Raw genomic sequence first — 13556 nt, forward strand, 5'->3', positions numbered from 1 at the left:
TTCCATTATTAAATGTTTCCCAGAATGACTAAATCCATAAGTGAATATGTTTACCAGCTACGATTGAGTAGGGTTCAGTGATATAAATACCAAGTGTACATCTCAACTTGAGGAGAAACAGACAGAAGACTATCCACGCATTTATTTTTATAGAAACAGTCTTGAAATGTTGTTTTTTTTAGGCATAAGTGGTTTTTCTAAATTTCAAGTTTTGAGGCAAACCGCATGTCGGAAAATATATATGTAATATTGTCAAAACACGCCACTAAAAAGCATAATTTACATTTCTTCTATAAGGAGTCCTAAGTAATAATATTAACCACTACAACCACTGTAATCAAGCCTCAGTACAAACATAGCCATGACGTTTACTGTGTAAGTAAGGTCATATGTAGCAATATAAGCTTGTAACGCACTCAGTCTTGAACTCCAAGAGTTAGACTAAAAGCGTCTAAATTTTGATAACAGTACTGTGCAAAAGTTTTAGGCAGGTGTTGTAAAGTAAGAATGCTTTCAAAAATAAAAATATACTATTAACATGTCTATCACTTAACAAAACGCAAGTGAGTAAACAGAAGAAAAAGCTAAATCTAATCAATAATTGGTGTGACCTCCCTTTGGCTTCAAAACAGTTTCAATTCTAGGTAGACTTGCGCACAGTTTTATAAGGAACTCAGCAGGTAGATTGTTTGAAACATCCTGGAGAACTAAGCACAGTTCTTCTGTGGATTTAGGCGCCTCAGTTTCCTCTCTCTCTTTGTGCAGCCCCATACAGACTTAATGATGTTGAGACCTGGGCTCTGCGGGGGCCATACCATCACTTCCAGGTCTCCTTGTTTTTCTTTACGCTGAATATAGTTCTGAATGACTTCTTCTTAATTCTTAATGTCTTTGGCTGTATGTTTGGGGTCATTGTCATGCTGCAGAATAAATTCGGGGCCAATCAGATGCCTCCCTGGTGGTCCTGCATGGTGGATAATTATCTGCCTGTACTCTCAGCACTGGAGAGATTATAATTTCTGACCAAATCCCCAACTCCATTTTGCAGAAATGCAGCTCTAAACTTGGAAGGAACTTCCACCATGCATCACTGTTGCCTGCAAAAACTCATTCCTGTACTGCTCTCAGCCCTTCACCGAAAGATCGGCCATCTACTATAGCCAAATATTTCATATTTTCACTCATCAGCCCAGAGCACCAGCTGCCATTTTTCTGTACCCCAGTTCCTGAGTTGAGTTGAGTTGCTTGGCCTTGTTTCCACACCGGAGGTATGGCTTTTTGGCCACAAGTCTTCCATGAAGACCACCTCTGGCCAGACTTCTCTAGACAGTAGATAGGTGTCCAGGGGCCCACTGTTATCTGCCACTGCTGAGCTGATGACACTGTTGGATATTTTCCAGCTGCGAAGGGAAGTAAGCAGGATGTTTTTTCATCTGCTGCCAGTTTCCTTGGCCGGTCTACGGCCCTCAACATTGCCCGTTTTCTTGTGCTTCTTCAAAAGAGCTCGGACAGAACATCGGGGACCCCTGTCTGGCGTGAAATCTCTGCATGAGAGAGACCTTGCTGATGCAGGATAACTACCTTGTGTCTTGTTGCTGTGCTCAGTCTTGCCGTGGTGACTTTTGACATTAAACTGTCTTCAGCAACCTCACCTTGTTAGTGAGTTTGGATGTTTCTCACTCAATCGTATTCCTCTCACACAGTTGTTTCTGTTTCAGTCAATGATTGTGTTTTAACCTACAAATTGATGATCATTAGCAACTGTTTGGTATAATTGTTTAATCTCACACCTAACTACATCCCTGCAATATCCCTGACTTTGTGCAAGTGTACCTAGAAGGACTGATGATGTTTTGAAGGCAAAGGGTGGTCACACCAAATATTGATTTGATTTCTTCTGTTCACTCATTTTGTAGTTTGTTAAATGATAAAACCAAACTATTAACCTGTCCTTTTTTGAAAGCATTCTTACTTTACAGCATTTTTTCACATCTGCCTAAAACGTTTGCATAGTACTGAATTAAGCTATTTCCCATAATGCATACACGGTTGTGGTCTACACTGCCTTTTATTTTAGGGGTTCCACTGAATGTGGATAAATGACAGGCTTCCCTATTGCACCAATGCTTAGTCTTGCATATGCTGTGCCAATATTGTCTCCATTAAAGATGATTTACACTGATGGAAAAAAAAACCTTACTTGTGCCTCCTTTGGAATCTAAACATTAACAAAGTTTGCAATCAAAATCTTAGTGCTACCGCTCATTGTCATTACTAGGAACACACCTTTTATCCATGCGCTATCATTAATTTCTCATATATAAGTCAAGTTGCAACAAATATCCATCAATGTCTTTTTCAAGGAATATTATTCACAAACAATAAGGTTAATAATCAGATACTTGGGCACTATAGTTTTGTAAAAAAATAAATAAAAAATAAATCCATAGATTTGACATGTAAGAGGAAATTATTTGATTATTAAAAAAAAAAAAAAAGACTGATGAAGGTTTGTAGCAGATGGGTACATTGTGGCTAAAGAGTTATTTTGGGATCCAAAAATCTGTACAAAATAAAACTTTCTTCCTCAACTAATTTGTCTCTGTTGGTGGGCCCTGTGAAGTTCACTGTTGTGACATTCACCAGCCTGGAGCGACAGGTTCTGAGTAATTCCTGAACACGTTTAAAAAACCTAACTTCCTGAACATCTGTTCGTGACACTTCTGTAGCACTGAACAGGCCTGGCAGGTACGTGCAGCCCCCAAGACTGAAAGACGCAGACCCCAGCAATGCTCGACGATCATAAACATCAATGATCTTGAATTGTTTTATGTATTACTATCAGGGTGTTATTCCTGCTACTAACACTTTGTACATATAGGTGCTTGAATGTTACAATATTCTGTAATACACAGATTTAGCCTAATGCACAGATAAGCAAACTAATGTATTTAAATAACCAAAGTACATTTATTTAGTGGTGCGATGCGAGTAGCTATATTCTCATTTAAAACAATCATGTCTGATAAAATCGACTTTACATTAATCAAGTCTTATAGGGTTATAAAAGCACAGAGATTCTCCGCAGTCTTCACTTACACAATGAGAAGCTATGGCACAAATATAAGACTATCTACTGGTCGCTTTACTGGCACTATAATGAGCAAATGGATGTAATATCTAAAACCTAGGAATCTGTGGATTCATAGAATGGCAATGAATATCATTTATGGTCGGCCTGCATCACATGATGTAGCAATGATGGAACGTGGTACGGGGATATCCCCCGAACTGCCTCCCATTAGAGATTGCGCTGGTATACGATATTTAGGAAATATTTACACCTTGTCTAGACTCCAACAATGCTCAGTGTTGCGTGTGCTTGGTTACAATTTAAGCTTTTTTTTTTTTTTTTTTATTATGATTTTATTAGCATTAAATTAAAAAAAAATTCTTTCAAATTTGCAATATGCTTCAAGTTGAAACCCTGTTATTGGGTCAACATAAAAAATATGTCAAGTCACGTAAGCTTTCAAAATCTCGGAGGTCTCTTAAATATGTTGCTCAGACTGCTAAAGCTTCACTTTACAGTGACTCCCATTTGATTATGGTTGTGAATTTTTAGCTTACCTGTCTCTGGATCTCAGCCAGGTTGTAGGGCAGGGCCCCTTCTTCTAGTGGTGCCATTCTCTCAATATCAGTCAAAGTCAGACGCCTAAAAAAAACCCAAACATGTTTAAACAACAAGAACTAAATCCTAAGGAGCCGCCTATGAAGGAGGATATAGTTAACAGTGTGGAGACAGAATGACGGTTGACAAAGACAGCTTAGACCATCTAACCATCTAAAGCTATCTGCAGAAGGGCACACAAAACACACCTCAACTTTCTCAATTCATGTAAAACAAAAGGTAAAGGTGAGAAGTATCTGTCCAGGCAAAACATTCAATCAGGGCTGATTTTCAGAAGGGTCCAGCAAGGCTGATAACCTGAATCATTTTCATGACAATGGGACGGGAGCTCACTTGGTCTCAGTAAAAGTAAAGTAAGTTCTTTTATTGAGACCATGTGAGCTCCTGTCCATTTGTTGGGGATTGCTGAAGGGGAACTTGGGGAGGTTCCCGGGTGTAGATGCTCCCTGGTCGGATTGAGGAGTGTTGAAGTGACCGTGAGAAGCACCCTTTTATATTCATCCTTTTAATGACCACCCAACAGGGGTTGCATTTATCTAAATCCATGTCTTTCTCTACAAACCAACTGTAATGGGCATGAGACAGTGGGCAGAAAAGGGACCAAAGACTACACAACTGACAAGTCAAAACTGGGCAACATGTTAACTTTTCTTTTTGTAAAACATCCCTAATTGCAATTTACTATAACATATATATGGTGACTCTGATGAGGATACTGATAAACATTGCCTATCTTCTCTGTTTTGTTCTCTCGCCAATAATAAAACCATATAATTCTCGGCAGAATCTACACCTTGGTTGTGTTCTATTTTATTAAATAAAACTGCATATTACAATAAAATGCATTAGAACGAGAATTGCATTGTCCAATAGCTCAATGGCTAGTATGCGACAGATCAGAATGCTGTGTTTTATGGCATAAATAAGTATAGACATACAGATATTTTCTATGTAATGAAATGCATGTCATGAGTAGGCAAGCAATAGCATTACATACCCAGTAGCATTGAATAAATCGGACAGCTGAAACAAGATGTCAATTTCCAATGGGGTGATCTGTCCAAATTTGTTTGCTGAATTGGCAAATTCCTCTGTTAGGATAAGAGATCATTTCAGTATTTGCACAAAACTTACACTGTTGAAAAAATATATGCAGATCAACCACCTTAACACGTAGTTAGACAATACGGGTTATATGAAAACCTCCAATGCATTATCAGTCCCCCCAGCCGTTTGATTTTTGCTTATACTATACATTAGTCCAGGAAAGAAGTTTTACCCTTGGTAACCTCTAAGTCCTTTCTGGAGCCCGCTAAAGTGCTGTAGATCTTTCGTATAAGTTCCATGTTATTCAGCAGTGAATTGAAAGCATTGAAATAGGAGAAGCTCACTTGATGTGAAATGGTTCCTCCGGCCGCCTGTAAGAGATAAGTAAATTGATCTGCAAGTTACCATTATAGACATGAAGGTATACATATGCACATAACATATAAACACACGTGATAAAACGAGTAGATAACAGACAACTATTTTTCATTATTTCATAATTATGGATACACAACGATGAACTAAACATAGATAACACATTCTTTTCATACCTGCTAATAACATTCCTATTATCATGCTGCCATATTTAAATGTGCCATACCTTGTTACTCTGCACATGTCCTATGGCTTGTTTTGAACCAGCAGAGTCATATTACCAGTCCAACAGTACGTTAGGTCAGCTCCTACACACTATTATCATGATAATAACATAAATTCAAATCTCTCCTGTATGGCTTGAGTGCTTTATTTCTTGTACTTTCACTTAAAATGACTTTATTACTGTGTGTATCTATATATATATATATTTAAATTAATAAAAAATGTTGATGGATAGTGATCTGAATTCTTACTTACAGATACAAGATTTTCCTCTACAAATGAAGTGAGCATGTGTGAACGTATGGTAACCATAATGTCACTGAAGTCCAGAGCAGAAATCATTCCACTTTTATTTTTGTCTTTTAGAGCAAATGCTTGTCTTGCATGTTCCAGTTGCAGTTCCTGAAAGTTAAACGATACCCCGGTTTAAAAAAAAGACACAGTGGTGGACACCCACCTTACTTTTAGGACCCCAGGTATTCCAAGTGGGCTCTCTATAGTTGGCATTGGTAATATTTGCTGCCAATCCTTAACCCAGATCTCCCAGACATGAGTAGTAAAAGCTATCTATTGGAGCACAATGTACAAGGGATTCCCATTTTCCCAAACTCAAAACAACCAACCTGTAAAAACTCTGTGAATTCCAAATAGGAGAGATGCTTCTTTCGATTATGGCCAAAGTGAAGTCGAATAAACTCACAGTCCCAGTTGAAAGGGATATGATGATGGATCATGGTCTGCCCAAAGATTTCCTTAACATTTTCTTTGCAGATAAGACAAAACAGGGGGGGGGAATCAGATGAGATGTGGAGATGAGAGCCCAAATGACCTGGATACTATACTATTTAGAACAATAAAGTAAAAAATTATGCATATGTGGTTACAGATCAGAAATAATGAGGGAAAACGGAATCCCTAGTCAGTTACATGGAGGGTCATCATTACATGATACATAGTACAAACAATGGAACTAATGACGTTTCACATAACTGTATAACAATATGTTATGTACAATCTTAAAAATGGCCCTCGAGAAAAGAGTAGAATTCAATTTCCAAGGCAAATGTAGAGTTCAAGAAAGATTAAGCTACAAATATGCAATATTCAGGTCAAGTGTCCCAGGTGCCCATCCTAAAAAAAGAGTGTTGGAGTTCTTTGCAAATCATACTTTTCAAACTTTTACTACAGAGTCAATTCGTTTCTAAGGGATAATGAACGCTGGGGGAATTTGTGTAGTAACAGAGACACAAGCTGTAGCTGCAATAAACTATATCAAAATGATTAAAAATAACTACAAATCTCTCTTTCTTGCTGATCTTTACATTAAGAATTCCATGCTGCCCCACTATAGGACTAATAGTACTAATCCATTAATCCATTAAGAAAAACAACAAGCCATTATTGCTTGCGAGTGACAATTAAGGGTCGGCAGCAAGAATTGGCTAAATGTTGCATAATTAAATTTTGTGGAAGTTTCGATATTCAACAGTGTTACAGATCATAGTTCCAATTCTGCATAAACTACAGAAATGTTAAGTGCTGCAGAGTAGGTGGAATAGTGCTGTTAATTCTGTTCCACGTTGCATTGTGATAACGTTCCTGCAAGGGTTCATTTCTATTTTTTTGCACTTAGCTTCTGGGCACGTTCTCAGCTTGCTATAATACTAGTCTAGAAACCCTTGATGTTGTAGATAGTACTGAGGTGTTACACAGAGGAGCCAGGTGGTATAGAACATGGTATTGGAAGAGGGGCCTACAGAGCAAAATCACTGGGTTTGCTCAAATAAGCCGAGATGCTTTTTTTATTCTTTCTATAGCTCTGTGTCATTACCCAGCACCCAGTCTGCCGCGCATGCTGCTCGTTTCAATTAAGTATGTACCAGTGGAGTCCAATCCTCCTCTTCGGTTTCACCCACTCACCACCCCAATTTAGGTGGAGATCCGTCAATAAAAGCGATACAACTACCTCGATCATTCCGGTAACAATACAAGCAAAAGTACCTATGCATTTTATCGATGTCTTTAGGGTACACGCCAACTAACCTTTTCCATTTGTAATTCATGTAATTAAATTGTTCATTCATTCTTACCGAATGTCACTTCTGCAGTGCCGCTCTTATCAAACAACTGATAAGCCACAATGAACATTGCATCAGGGGCACACAGCACCGACTCGAATGCCAAAAACTCTTGGAAGGAGATCAGCCTGAAGATAACAGAATAAATACTTTGTGAAAAGAACCCGGGAGAGGGAATATTCAGCAGTGGCCTTCATTTAACAAAGAGGCACATTCTGTAAACATTTGCTGTATTATTATCTAACCAGCAATCTTTGCAGGTTGCACTAGTGCACATTTTACTTAATGCGCACAGTAATGTGTTATCTTGTGTTAAGCCCCGGATGTGTTGACAGAGTTTTAAGCAGATGGAGTCCGGTCTAGAAGCAGCAGTAGTCGCTAAAAGGGTAATGTTCTCCTCAGGTATCATGCCCTTGTTATTTCCTTTTAACATTTTGTTAGCAACGCTATCTAATGGGATTTTGGAAACCTGAAACGTTAACTACTGGCAACCGTGCCAACATACATATACATACATTTAAAAAAAACAACTCTTTTAAAGCCCCCAAGATGAGTATTTAGATCATGTAGAGTTGAATTACCCGGCCAACCTATGCCATTACCTCGAGGCCCTCAGAAATGTATTGGGATATATAAATGGTGAGAGAAACCCTTTCCGTGTCAAAGTGATGCTTCCAAATGAATGTGAATTCAAAATGAACACCTCCACAGATACCAAAAGCAGATTCATACATAACATCCTGATTCTTCATATCAAAACTATCATTGTGACAAACCCAGGCTGACATCATGTCTGAGCAGAACAATACAGAAAGTGTGGCACTAGGGCGTTATGCAGCATCGAGGGTCTTCTACAGCCCCTGCTCATCTCTAAAAAAAACATTTAGGTTCCACTGTATATCAAAGGTAAACTTATATGATTTTCTAAAAGTAAAGGGTCTGCCACATTAAAAAGGTTAGACAACACGGACCTAGGGCACCATGATGTAACGCTCTTACCCATCTTTGGTCTGGTCAGCAACTCCCCCCAGCAGCTCAACAGTCTTGGGGTTATAGTTGGGTTCGGCGTGCAGGCCAAGGTATTTCTGCACAAAGTCACTTGGGGTCATGTAATGTTCTCCATCTTTTTCTGCGCTGGCGTACTGTGTATCAGAAAACAGAACAAGAAACACAAAGGTAACAATTAAAGAAAGTTTTACATTTAGAATGCCAACATTTTGTTGCTTCATTGACCAATCTTTCTTACGCTGTTGGACGCCATTCATGTGTCCTCATATAAAGTTTCACTTGCCTGTTCAGTCAACCTACGACATGCTAATGAGGTAGGGAAAGGGATGCTGATTTGGCAGCCTGGCAAAACTATAGAAACCTTATAGATTGTGAGGTGAGAGTATGGTATATGTGCATCTAGGCCCACCATACCAACCCCATATCCCATACATGGGCACTCTACGAGTTAACATAAGACATCATTTTGATTGAAAGATGATAAGATGTTTGATAAGATGGATTCTGCTACTACCTAGCAGAAATGTGATATAACCAGGACATCATCTTTATCTCAGGGTTCTTAATGGGATCTTCATCCCATTACCCACTAACATTTTCCCCAAAACTTAAATCCCCTTTTCTGTTGGCGGTGTGAGAGTTGTTTTTTTTGGCCTTTGCTCTTTGATTCTGGTGTACCAAACCCAGCTTGTGCCATAACGCCAAACTCATCTCCAATTCCTGCGTTCAATCTTTACCTGCCCTTTGACCCAATATTTCTTCCTCTGGTGCTCCACAGGAAAAAACCCCAAACCACCAAGAACTTTGAGTGAAAATAAGGTTATCTGCTAATGTACAGGAGTAGCAATCCTTGGGTCCATCTCAGGAAAAGAATAGAACAGATATTTACAATGCCATGCTACAAATTCCAAATTTGTACATGGCTAAGCCAGAATCCACAAGCGTTACGAGTCTCCCACTCAAAAGCTGGAATTGCTAAGACAATAAACGGCCTTCTTTCTGTGCAGAAAGTTTGTAAAGCACACATCTGCCATAGCCCTGCCTAGAATGGAGAACTTATTATCTTGGAAACCCACAACAATTTTACACCACCAAAAAAAACATATGCTATATTTTAAAAAGCTCTACTACACATATTTGATTCAGCATTGGAATGTTCCTGCTATCAATAATTATAAACTAGCCAGGAAAGACATAACGTGATTCAACATGGGAACAGTCTTCTCAGAATCATTTGGCTACGCTCTGGAATGTAAATTGTTAACCAAGTTAACATTAGTAAGTACCCATCAAGGGCTTGGAAGGAAAAACTAAAGGCGCCACAGTGTAGGTGGGCAGGAGGGGGAAATGCAATAAAGATAGGATGATACAGAATGATAAAATGAGGACCACATTGAGCCATGGAATGCTATGTATAATCCTCTCTCATATGGGTTAGTTTAAGTATGAGAACTAAAGTTGTTAATCTTGTACAGTTATCATGTTGAGGTCGGTGGAGGATATTTCTGTGTTAAGCAATAAGCAATTTAACTGCTGTCACAATGTGTCTCCTGAAGAGAATAGTTTATTTCTGTTTTTATGCTAGAGGGTAAATGATGACAAAGACGACCATGTAAGAAACAAATGTGGAGGCCTGTATGTGAGGCTCACCAGTTATTGAACAATGAAAAAGAAAAAGTGAACCCTTTGGAATTACCAGCATTCATGTATAAATTTATATTATATAATCTTTATCTTAGTTACAATAATGAGCAAACACAATCTGTTTAACACAAATTATCATATTGTTCTTGTCCATATTGAATACATCATTCAAAAATTCACAGTGTGGATTGGAAAAAGTATGTGAACCCCTAGGCTAATCACTTCAACAAAAGCTAATTGTAGTCAGGAGTTAGTAAATCTGGTGGTAAATACTCAAATACAACTCAACACAACAATAAATGCTCAATGAGGTAAAAAAAAACATATGGTAGAAGCGAAAGGCTTGAAGGAATCATTGGAGCTGCCTAACATCTCTGTTCATGAGTACCATATTCAAAACATCGAACAGGCGTGGAGTCCATGGCAGGACACCACAGAGGTGCTGCACTCTATGTTGGCTTTGTAAACATTGCCTGAGGTTTGCCAAAGAGCACCTTGACACTCCACAACGACTCATGACACTAAGGTTGAAAAGTTAAGGATAAACACGCAGCACTACGTATGGCATAAAACAACATAACAACCATCATCCAAGTGGTGAAGTGTGGTGGAGGGGCATCATTATTTGGGGTTGCTTTGCAGCCTCTGGGCCTGGACGGCATACCATCATCAAGGGAACAATGCATTCTCAAGTTTATCAAGGTATCATACAGGATAATGTCAAGGTGGCTGTCCACCAGCTGAAACTCAGTAGAAGTTGGGTGATGCAGCAGGACAATGACCCTAAACATCAAAATAAATCAACTACCGAATGGTTTCAAAAAAAGAAAATCCGCCTTCTGGAATGGGCCAGACCTTAACCCATTAGAGATGCTGTGGAATGACCTCACACCAGACATCCTGGGAATATAGCTGAGCTATAAGTTATGTAAGGAAGAATGGTCTAAAATTCCTCCTGAATGTTGTGCAGATCGGATCTGCAGCTGCCGGAAGCACTTGTTTGAGGTTATTGTTGCTAAAGGAGGTTCAATGAGTTATTAAATCCGAGAGTTCACTTACTTTTTCCATCAACACTGTGAATGTTGTGTGTATGCTAATAGGTATGATTGTTCCTTTAATAAAGCATTGCACAAATACCACCAATAGGTCTTACCTATACTTCTTCAGCCAGGTTAGAAACGTTTACTTCGTATGGTGTAAGCTTGGGTGTATGTTTTGTTTTTTTTATTTAACAAATAATACACCAAAAATGTATAAACAGCAAAAACCCCAGCAAAAACGTAAACATTACTTTACTACATAGACCACAAATAAGAATATCTCAAATCAAGAACACACAAAAATATACATCCATCAACTTCTTAGCTGAAGGCAGCTTGTGTAACCCAGCGTGTTTTGAAGGCTGCTGACGTTAATTCAACATGAGCACAAGTCACAAGGCTTACTGCATGACACTGCAGAGAAAAGAGGGATATCTTCCAGTTTGAGATCCCACAGAGGGGTATTTAACCTTTCAAAGGCCAAAGAGGCCAAAAACACGCTGCAAAGGAAAATGTGGCTCAGTCTTTCTAGCACTGAAAGGGGAAGGGCACTTTGAGCTTAAAGCAGGTATTGGGTTTCAGTAGTGAGTGATAGGATTTGATCACTTTTGTCCCGTCACTCTTTTGGATACTGCCAAGTTATTCATGACAGTGAATGGCATTGCTCCTTAAACCAGAAATCTTGTAAGATTCATAGAAACTGAACACTGTGATTGCCAGGGTACTTTCAGCAGCCGAACCTCTTCAAATTCAGTATGACTGTTTCTAATTCATTCACAACACACAAGGGAGGCTCAGCTTACATGTTAATTTGAAAAGCAAACATTTTGCCTTTCATTTTGATGCTGACTTCAAGTAAGTGACAGGAGTTGGATCAGGTTTGCAAGAGACACTTCTAGTTACAGTTCTCCATTCAGGACACAGGAATACAAGTATACGCCACCTACACAACACCAATTTCTTCTGAGCAAAAAAAAAAGAGAGATCCTAAAATATCTTTCTTCAATTAATAACATCACAAAAATGTTTAAGAAGCACTTTTGGTTTCTATAGGAACAGCCCATCAGCGCCTGCTTATGTGTCACCTGAGAAAAATTACGAATAATGTAAAATTTTATGTGGATAAAGAATTATTTCTGAGAAGGGGTTGGGCATTCAACAGTACTAGGAACAATGTGGAGTTTAGTTATAAAGTGCTTAATTCCCCCAAGTAGCTGAAACATTGCCTTTAATTGCTGGATCTTAAGAGAGTTGCAAACACATTAATTTAGTGAATACCTTAACTTTGAGCAGTCAGACTTTGATCCCACTAAGATTCAGTAATATGGAGTATAATGGATTCAGGATGAGCACCCACTAAAATAAGACCTCATATGTGTGTGTCCTGAGGATAGATCCAATCTGCATTAGATGATGTGACGGAGTGATGTGATGTGACAGCTCAAATACCAATATGAAAAGCAGATGTGGCATCAAGAGTTAGGACCTCAGATATATCTCAAAGCTCTATTCATTTGCTCCGTTTTGCTACATCTAGATACATTAAAACACACACACATCTTCAGAAGTTCTTCAAAGAAACGTTTTGATGACTGTTTCACTTTAACCACCTTGATCAGTTCCCGACAAAGAGAACGCAGAAATAGATATCATGTAGTTTGACATGTCCCTATGGAAACTTATTGCACTTAGCTATGATTTCTGAAGGCAAAATGGTAACACACGCATTGCTGCATGTTTTGCCAGAGTTTGTTACCCTTACTTGCTGGGGTTACCGTGTGCCTTATTAATGAGGGAAGTGGAAGGCGATAGCTAGGGGCCCGATACGATAGACTGGTGGAAGCCACCTACATGTAAAAGAAGGATACAGAACATTTAGAACCGTAGTGCTTGTGTTATGACCTCAAATGAACTAGTAAGGAGCCAGCAGCTTTGGAAGCCATATACCATTTTCACCAGAACCATAAAAACTTTTCCGCACATTCTTGGCCTATAAGAACTACAAGCATAACAGTCCTGAAAATACCCATTATGTATCCCACACATGGACTGTAACAATTCTGTCCTACTGCTTGTATTCCTTATATTCCTGATCTCCCAGACTCAGGGTTCTAACAACTTGGCAAAGTATCTTCTGAAAACTAATGGTTCATTGTTACAGGATGAGCATCCTATGTTCCTTAAGACTTCAAAGTCATTAACTCACTAAAGACCTGTCCATTTGGAAATCAGATTACAGGGACAGCAGTTTGCCACAACTCAACAGGAATATGGAGTCTGGGGTCCCCAACCCAAGCATTTTCCCCCCACAGAGGAGCAAAGACAGATTAGCTCAACTTCCCATCGGGCAAACTAACCATTTTCTACTAACAAGCAAGTTTAACTAATAGAGATTTATCCCTATACAATGTTATAAAATACGCACAGAACATTATATAATTGTAAATA

At 38.8% G+C, this 13556-nt stretch overlaps 1 protein-coding gene across 1 annotated transcript in view; it reads right to left on the bottom strand.

The window, feature by feature from the left end:
• The window catches only part of LOC149285953 (electrogenic aspartate/glutamate antiporter SLC25A12, mitochondrial-like), a 59106-nt gene that overhangs the window by 27401 nt on the left and 18149 nt on the right, over positions 1 to 13556 (bottom strand). The window contains exons 3-9 of the mRNA XM_089494668.1: positions 8416 to 8558; positions 7429 to 7544; positions 5962 to 6101; positions 5594 to 5740; positions 4971 to 5109; positions 4689 to 4782; positions 3631 to 3715 (exon numbers count right to left, since the gene is read on the bottom strand). Of these exons, the coding sequence (XP_089350794.1) occupies positions 3631 to 3715; positions 4689 to 4782; positions 4971 to 5109; positions 5594 to 5740; positions 5962 to 6101; positions 7429 to 7544; positions 8416 to 8558 (864 nt within the window). The remainder of the gene's footprint in view (positions 1 to 3630; positions 3716 to 4688; positions 4783 to 4970; positions 5110 to 5593; positions 5741 to 5961; positions 6102 to 7428; positions 7545 to 8415; positions 8559 to 13556) is intronic.

The sequence above is a fragment of the Sceloporus occidentalis genome, unplaced genomic scaffold, assembly GCF_023333645.1.
Source record: "Sceloporus occidentalis isolate IW3139 unplaced genomic scaffold, rSceOcc1.0.p SCAF_74, whole genome shotgun sequence".
In the NCBI taxonomy this organism is placed as follows: Eukaryota; Metazoa; Chordata; class Lepidosauria; order Squamata; family Phrynosomatidae; genus Sceloporus; species Sceloporus occidentalis.